Source organism: Kryptolebias marmoratus, linkage group LG19 (assembly GCF_001649575.2).
Source record: "Kryptolebias marmoratus isolate JLee-2015 linkage group LG19, ASM164957v2, whole genome shotgun sequence".
NCBI classification, from domain to species: domain Eukaryota; kingdom Metazoa; phylum Chordata; class Actinopteri; order Cyprinodontiformes; family Rivulidae; genus Kryptolebias; species Kryptolebias marmoratus.
The window spans coordinates 6,079,488-6,087,978 of record NC_051448.1 but is presented as its reverse complement, the minus strand read 5'-3'; the positions used below and the strand labels follow the sequence as shown (position 1 = coordinate 6,087,978).

The following is an 8,491-nucleotide window of genomic DNA, read 5'->3' as shown; positions in this document are numbered from 1 at the left end:
TTTAAGTCTTACATAAAATTCTAGTTTGTTTGGAATGTCCAGTCATAATTTTTCCCAGAATAAAAATCTATCTTATTTGTTTTTCTTCACTGATGACAAGCAAAACATAACACACAGTTCTAATCTGCTCAGTAATGGTCTGCTTGGTAAACAACTGCTGGTATCAGTCCCTCAATACATAAAATTTTTTATTTAGCAATCTGTTGTTGTAATGCCTTTCACAGAAACACTAAACCTTATAGGTTCTGGAGCGATATGGATTTCTTTGTTTGGAGAAAAATATCCTTAATAGACATTTTAGCAACAATTATTAGACATGCTTAGCTGCACTTCCAAGCCTATAAAGTTAATTGCATGAAATCACTTAATGGCCCATCTGCAGGAGTTCTCTGAAATGTGGTGAGCCTGAAGTCAACATACAAACAGAGGAAGGAAGTCGTAGGGCGCACTGCAACATCACAGGCCGAGGCTCTCAACAATCAAAGAACGTCTGAGGGTCACGTTCTCCTTCAGACCTCAAGCCTGGAGTTTCTCTGCTCTCGCTGCTTTGATGCTTCCTCGAACAACACCACTTACTCTGCTGCAGGCCACAGACTCAACAATCGAAGAAAAGGGCTGTGATTTTGGTCAATTTACAGCCCTGGATTGTTTCAGGCAGCTTTGTCTCTGCCTTCTCCAGCGAGTTATAACCGTGAACATTGTTTTTATCTGTTAGAATAGTCTTGGAGATTATTTCCAGATAACTAATCTGAAAACTAACATCCTTCCAGTACTTTCTAGATTAAATTAAAGGCCTTTAGGAAATGCATATTGCCCCTCAACCTCAGTTTTACACTGATAATAATGAGAAATGACAGAGTTGTAGCCATTTTAGTCAAACCTTAAAAATAACATAAGGTACAATCTCATGCTCAGAGTATGTGTTGTGAATGACACTCAGCTACTACCACACCAAATTTGTGTTTTTGTTCAGGTCCAGTCTTTGTTGTTGTTGCTCATAACAGGATCTGACTCGTAGCTTGTTGGCCCGTAATCTGATCCAATGTGCTGATAAACTGCTGGTTTGTCCAGAGGAGAAGAAACGCTGGTGTGAAAACATGACGCGTCCGTGAATCATCGCTGCTCAGTCTTTTAGACTTTTCAGCTTAAGCGCAGAAATAACCGTTTCCTAAAATGAACTTTTAATTATCGCCCGCCACTGGAGACCGTGTCTCGCTGCGTGCCTGTTTGTCTGCACCGTTAGCAAAATATCTCACCAATCACAGAACGGGTTTTAATGAAACTCTCTGAATCTAATCACTGGGTGTACATCTACAACTGATTAATTTTTGGAATCAGCCCAATTCAAGATGTCTGCCACAGCTAAGCAGTTTTCCCAATCACAGAAATAGCTAAAACTCAGTCAGTTTTATAGGTAAAACTTTGTGTGGTAATGGCTGAGACTAGTTCACAATACAAACTCCAAGCACCAATCATTGTGCAACCTTAGCATTATCTGCTGGAGGTAACCCTGTAAGCTAATATTGACTGATCATCTTCAACTGATTGACTTTTAGAGTCAATCTAATTCAAGATGGCCTTAGCAAACACAAACGTGGTTATACCTCAGTGAATTTTACAGATATTGAGCTAAAATCTGGTGTGGTAGTAGCTGAGAGTCATTCACAACACAAACTCCAGGCACCTATCAGATCACATAATGTATCACATTTTTGCACCAGCGTAGAATTCCTTGCAGGAATGCTAAGCCTTTAATTATTTACGTATTTGAGCTTGTTTTTGTCCCGCTGATGTTTCTGAATAAAACAGGACTTCCTGTCTCTGCGTCCGGAGATGTTTCACTTCTCATCCAAAAGGCTTTTCCAGTTCATGAGGAGGTTCATGAGTCACACCTGCCCCTCCTGTGAGTCGTTCAGGTTGTTTACACCTGGGAGTTGTTTACCAGCCTGCGAGGTGTTGTTTTGCTCACATCCTGTGAGATGAAACTGCTCGAGGAGGAGAGTCGAGGCTGCTTTGTAAAAGCTGGGTGTCTGACACCTGAGAACACCGCAGCCGTCGTAGACTTCTCTCTAAAACCGTCTGTCATCTCAAACTGTCTATATTACTGTCCTCTAATTCGTGTCCTTTCATCTTGAGATGAGCCTTGACCCGAGGAGCGGTTCTGGGCTGTGTTCGACTCTCGCTGCGCTGGACAGGACATGCCTCGCTGCTCAGCTTGTGTTTGGGTGTTTTATCCTCCAGGTGGGACTAGTTTCTGTCTGAGATTGTTGTTTGCTTTGAAATGCATTTCAGTCAGGGGCACCTCCAGAAGTGGGCCACTGTTTATCACCAAAACTAAAAGCCACAACACAAAAATCAGGGTTCATTTTTATGCTGTTGTCATGTAGGATATTTGAAAAATACTGTGACATGGGAGTGAGGGAATAACCTTCTGACTTGGGTCAACATTGGCCTTTTTTTTTGCCTATTACGTACACTTACTATTCAACTCTTCCCATTTCAGTTTTATATTAATAAGAAAATGTGGATATAACTTCCTGAGAACCTGCATTTTATCAAAATATGAGGACATTGGCCAATATTTTATTCTGCTCAACTTGGACCTGTTAACTTTAGTCAGGGAGACTAGCTTTCAAGATTTTTATTTATTTTATTTAGATTTAGACACTCCTCGGATGAGAAGCGAAACGTCTTCAGCTACAGAATAGAAGTCCAGTTGTTTTTGTTTTTTAACTTTTTTTGAATTTACCATGGCCTGGATGACTGAGAATCTACACCAGCACTTAGATTTAGACAGTTATTTTTTATCTATTGATTGTTCAGAAAACAGTGTTTTTATGTTGATGAGGTTCTACTAATCCTAAATATCCAGCCAGAGGGAATTAAAAATCCAAACCAAACAACAGCTCTGAATTTAGGAGGGTAAAACTTAATAAATATCCAGTTGGTGCTTTCTTGATGTACTTGTGCTCCTATCCTCCCCCCTCACACACACACACACACACATCTCTCCTCTCTGTCCCGGTGGGGTCATGCTCGGCCCGGTGGTGTCGCGTTCTGATGACAAACAGCTCGTGGTCCAGAGAGCGGCGAGAGTCAAAGAGCAGCTGCTTGTCCACATGTGAAGGTTTTCAGTGACACTTATTATTACCCGCTGTTTTTGCCTGTGTCTGAGTGCCTGTAAACATAAAGAACTATACAAAATCTAATTTAACCTGCAGAATATAATCACTGATGTACATCTACACCTGATTAACTGTTGGACGCAATCTGATTCTAAATTGCCAGATCTAAACTTTATTGTGGTAGTAGCTAAGACTGATCCCCAACAGATTGCACAAGATCTGTGCTTAAAATTATGCAATTAACCATTTTGAGTCAAATCTTCCTGTCTGTTAGCAAAATATCTTATGAGCCACTGGATGGATTTTAATAAAACATCCAGGAAATAATTATTGGATGTACATCTACAGCTGATTAGCTTCCGGAGCCAAGCCAATTTATGATGACCCCCACAGCCGATGGGCCTCAGAAAACACAAAATTCAGTCAATTTTATAAACACTGAGCTAAAACTTGATATGGTTGCAGCCGAATTCGAATCGCATACTCCAAGTGCTACTCAGTGAACAAAATATTTGCTTAAAACTTTACCATTAACTGTTGGAGTCAACCCTGTTTGTCTGTTAGCAAAATATCCTATGAACCACTGAACTGATTTTATTGACCTTTCCAAGGAATAATCATTAGATGTAGCCTACCGCTATAACTGATTAACATCTGGAGTCAGTCCAATTCAAGATGGCCACCACAGCTAATTGATATCAGCAAACACATTTTTTATATGCTTTTGCTGTTTTTAAAACTACATTATGACAACTGTGTTCAACATGATTTAGTCTCTGGGTTTTCTTGTCAGACTCGAGCTGTGAGACTTCAGCGCGTCTCCGTCGGGTCCCTTGTTCCTTGACGCGCCGCAGCTGACAGCTCCGTGCGCTGGGCTGGGCTGGGCTGCGCGCACGGGGCTGGGCCCACGGGGCTGCGCGTGGAACCACGTGACGGAGCTCAGACGAGGAGAAGCTTCATAAGAGTGAAGACACAAAGAAAAGGACTGGAGAGACGCTGGAGGCGGCGGCGGCGGCGGCGGCGGCGGCATCAACAACCTGTGTCCACGGAGGAGGAGCGCGCGCCAACGGCCACTGGAGCACTTCTCCAGACATCCCAGAAACTTCTGTGACACCTGAGAGGAAGAGAGGAAGAAGCCCCGAGCAAAGTGATGATTTAACCTGACGCACCAACGCCTGCTGTTTCTCCTGAGAAGTCCTGTTTTTGTTGGTTGAACGATGCGCTTCTGACTTGGATTAACGCGCGGCGAGAAAGGGCGATTCTGCACACCGGGGAGAATTATGTAAGGTAAAAAAACACACCTTTTCTACTTTAAGACTTTTATTAAAGCTTATTTTGGTACTCTTAATGCGTTGTGTTGTTATCCCAGCACCAAAAATATCATTTTTGCTGTTCTTAATCTGTTTTTTTTTAAAACCATAAATAAAATTTATACCTGCCGAGGTTATCAGACTTCATTAAATTCTACCAAAAGAATCATCTAGATTTGACAATTAGAATTTTGTGACAGCAGTCATCCTTTCATTAGAATTTTTTGCATGCTATAAGAAATTATAAATAGTTTGGGCAAAAATGTGTGAAAAAGAAAACAAAAACAGTCTTTCTCTGGTGTTTTTTATGTATATTGATACTAATATTGTATTTATACGCCTCAGCCATTAATGACAAAATGTAGTTTGTCTCAGATAATATGTTGACAAACACATCTAAATAATAAAAACTGTCCATGAATTTCAGTGCCATAAATCTACAGGATTTGTCTGAAGCAAAGACTCAAATATTGCTCTTCTGCAATAAATAAATAAATGAAGGACAGAAAAGATGAAGAGCACAAAGTTGTTGTTTTTTTTGTTCAAGGCTTTTATGATTTTCAAAAACATGTCTGAAGTGTTTGTTATCGATCCGTAGGTTGTCCGGGCATCTTAGACTGCAGTATTACCCTCAGACACAGCCATGAAATCTGTGCTCGATGGTGTGGCGGACACCACCTTCCGGACTATTACATCTGGCTTACAGTATCTGGGCTCCAACGACGCCAACTATGACGACTCCATCGGCGACGTAGACTTCAAGGGAAGCTTCTCTGTGCAGAAGCCCCTGTCCGCTTTCCGCAGCAACGCCTTCCCCAACAAAGTACATCCAGGAGAAGAGCTCACCATGAAGGGCATCCCTATCTTCCCCACCAATGCTACAGACCTGTTTGGCAACCGGAGCACAATCAGAGACGAGACTAATAATATACAATGTGGGGAGAACTTCATGGACATGGAGTGTTTCATGATCCTGACCCCCAGCCAGCAGCTGGCTGTGGCTGTCATGTCTCTGACTCTGGGTACCTTCACGGTGCTGGAGAACCTGGTGGTGCTCTGCGTCATACTGCAGTCCCGCACCCTCCGCTGCCGGCCCTCCTATCACTTCATCGGCAGCCTGGCTGTGGCTGACCTGCTGGGCAGTGTCATTTTTGTCTACAGCTTTTTGGACTTCCACGTTTTCCACAGGAAGGACAGCCCCAATGTTTTTCTCTTCAAGCTGGGTGGAGTCACGGCGTCGTTCACGGCATCGGTCGGAAGCCTTTTCCTCACTGCAATCGACCGCTACATCTCCATCCACCGGCCCCTCGCCTACAGGCGCATCGTGACACGGACCAAGGCCGTCATAGCCTTCATTATGATGTGGGCCATCTCCATCATCATCGCAGTGCTACCTCTGCTGGGCTGGAACTGTAAACGACTCAATTCTGTTTGCTCAGACATCTTCCCCCTCATTGACGAGAACTACCTGATGTTCTGGATCAGCGTAACCAGCGTGCTGGTTCTCTTCATCATCTACGCCTACATCTACATCCTGTGGAAAGCTCACCACCACGCTGTGCGTATGCTGAGCCGGGCCTCCCAGAAAAGCCTCGTGGTCTACTCAGCAGACGGGACTAAAGTGCAGACCACGCGCCCTGATCAGGCACGCATGGACATCCGTCTGGCCAAGACCCTGGTGCTTATCCTGGTGGTGTTGGTGATCTGCTGGGGCCCGTTGCTCGCCATCATGGTCTACGACCTCTTCTGGAGGATGGACGACGACATCAAGACCGTGTTTGCGTTCTGCAGCATGCTCTGCCTGCTCAACTCCACCGTCAACCCCATCATCTACGCCTTGAGGAGCAAGGACTTGCGGCACGCCTTCCTCAGCTCCTGCGGCGCGTGCAGGAGCAGCTCCCAGCAGCTGGACAACAGCCTCGAGTCGGACTGCCCGAACAGAAACGCCCACATTTCTGCCAACAGGGCTGCAGAGAGCTGCGTGAAGACCACTGTGAAAATAGCCAAAGTAACAATGTCTGTGTCCACTGAAACTTCTGCAGAAGCGGTCTAATTAGCCATTATTGGGGAGGGGGCATAAAATGGGTAAATGTTATCAAACAGTGCCATTCTACACAAAAAAACAGAGGTTAAGAAAAGTCCTCTCCTGAAAGTGTTGACTTGCATCCTCACATAAACGCTTGAGTGGATCCATAATTTTATGTTTGTCTATGAGTACAAGGTGTGCCAAAGTGCCAAATGGTGTCGCAGGTTCATAGGAAGGACTCACAATAAGAAAGAAATATATGAGAGACTATCATAAGTCTGCTGTTTACCATAGACTTCATGATATCCAGTTAACAAAGGCATATTATATTTTTGTACTGTGAATTCAGGTTTTAAAAACACTATATCTTCATTTATGGGAAAAGGGGCTACTGACATTTTTAAGTAGAGATGTTTTACAGCGTCATTTAGAATTTAACATGTGTCTTGCAGCATAAATTCAGCCCAACATTGACTTTCTACAGGCTTCATGTTGCGTAATATGGACATTTCTATAAAGGAATTAAAAAAAAACTAACGTCAGTTAATTGTTTTGTTTTTTTCCGAATTTGTCATGAAACATGTAACTTTTCTATGTTTTCTGACATCACTCAGTGAGTGGCTAATGTGTGAATAGAATTTTCAGAAACGAGACAAAGAAAAAAAAAAACTTCTGGGAGGGTGAAACAGATGCACGGGGTTGAGTTCGTGCATCTGGAGACGGTACTTTTCGTGGCAGAGTGGTTTCTTTTCTCGCAAGCTGTTATACTTGCTGGGTAACATGTCGTTATTCAAATGTGCGCCCAACAAATGTACAGTGTTTTCTTGCAAAATGAAGTGTTCTAATTGAGTCATTCGTTGAGCCAAGGCAACAGAAACGCCAAGCTTTTGGTCAAAGCTTGAGGAGACAGTGTGCTGGTCACTACTGCGGGAAACTGAAGTGCTTTCTGACTCTAGCTGCTTTCATCCTATGTATGACTTTACTGGATGTGTGTGATTCCTTGTGACTTGGTGACCCCCAAAGCCTTTTTTTTTTATCATTGCGGTGAGTTGTTTTAGTGCTACTGTTGCAGTGGGTGTAGGGGTGGGGGGGAATCATTTCGCAAAACAAAAAAGAAGCCCTTGCACAGAGCTAGTGAAGTAGTTTTGGCGTAACTCTGAATACAACAACAGAAAAAAAAGAATAAATAAATGTCTGCCGTTAATTTTATACTTCTCAAAACAAAGAAACAAAGGTCTTTAACTGGTAACTTGAATGGAAGTTTGTGTGTAAGAACTAAAAAAAAAAAACCTGACCTTACAGTGAGAAGATGTGATTTTTCTAATAGATTATGTAGTACTTTTAATCTAGAAAATCTCACAGCACAATTGTTCTGTAGACATTTATCTTGGTGTGAAGTTATCCAAACAGCTGTTTATCAGTATGCTTTGCTGCCTCTTGTAATTTTAAATATTCAAAGTCAAAATGTCAACTGTCAAGTGGCTTCTGTACATTGGTGGCATAATGAGAAATCTATGACTTCAGAAATCAAACAGTCAAGTGTTTTTACTATTGCTGTGTCCAACCTTTTGAATAAAGTTGCAGCTGGTGTCATTGTGCCTGAAGTTGTTTTTGATTGGTTAATTGATGGTGGGAAACATGAGGTCATGGCTCCTTCTGCTGAACCTACCCAATGGGATGAGACAAACCTAAGATGAAGGCAACACAACCGTCAGTGGCGTTACACTGCCCCCTTGTGGATGCTGTGATATTGTTCATTTTGTTTAATAAAACTGCCCAAACCAAAGGGACAAATTGCACACAAACGGGTGACATCTGCTCTGCTCTTTTATGGTGACAGAAATATTACATCTGTTGATGCAGAATTATATTCTGGGAAATAAGAACATGAGACAAGTTTACTCTAACATCTGTGCAGGATAGAAAATAAGGTAAAGAATAAAATTCAAGCTAAGACTATTATTCAGTCAACCATTTAGTTATCTGACAAAAAGGAAATTAAGAAATTAAAAATTCATTCAAAATAGAGG

At 42.4% G+C, this 8,491-nt stretch overlaps 1 protein-coding gene across 2 annotated transcripts; it reads left to right on the top strand.

Annotated features, from left to right (window-relative positions):
- The first annotated feature begins 3,923 nt into the window (after nucleotides 1-3,923).
- cnr1 (cannabinoid receptor 1) lies at nucleotides 3,924-8,054 on the top strand. Of its 2 annotated transcripts, none has more exons than XM_025005042.2 (2): nucleotides 3,924-4,407; nucleotides 5,034-8,054. In XM_025005042.2, exon 2 carries the CDS (start codon nucleotides 5,079-5,081, stop codon nucleotides 6,486-6,488), a length of 1,410 nt encoding a protein of 469 aa, XP_024860810.1. In that variant the 5' UTR covers nucleotides 3,924-4,407; nucleotides 5,034-5,078; the 3' UTR covers nucleotides 6,489-8,054. The 2 variants fall into 2 exon arrangements, with proteins under 2 accessions (XP_024860810.1, XP_017267223.1); XM_017411734.3 differs by having other exon boundaries at nucleotides 3,924-4,412.
- The last annotated feature ends 437 nt before the right edge of the window (nucleotides 8,055-8,491 follow it).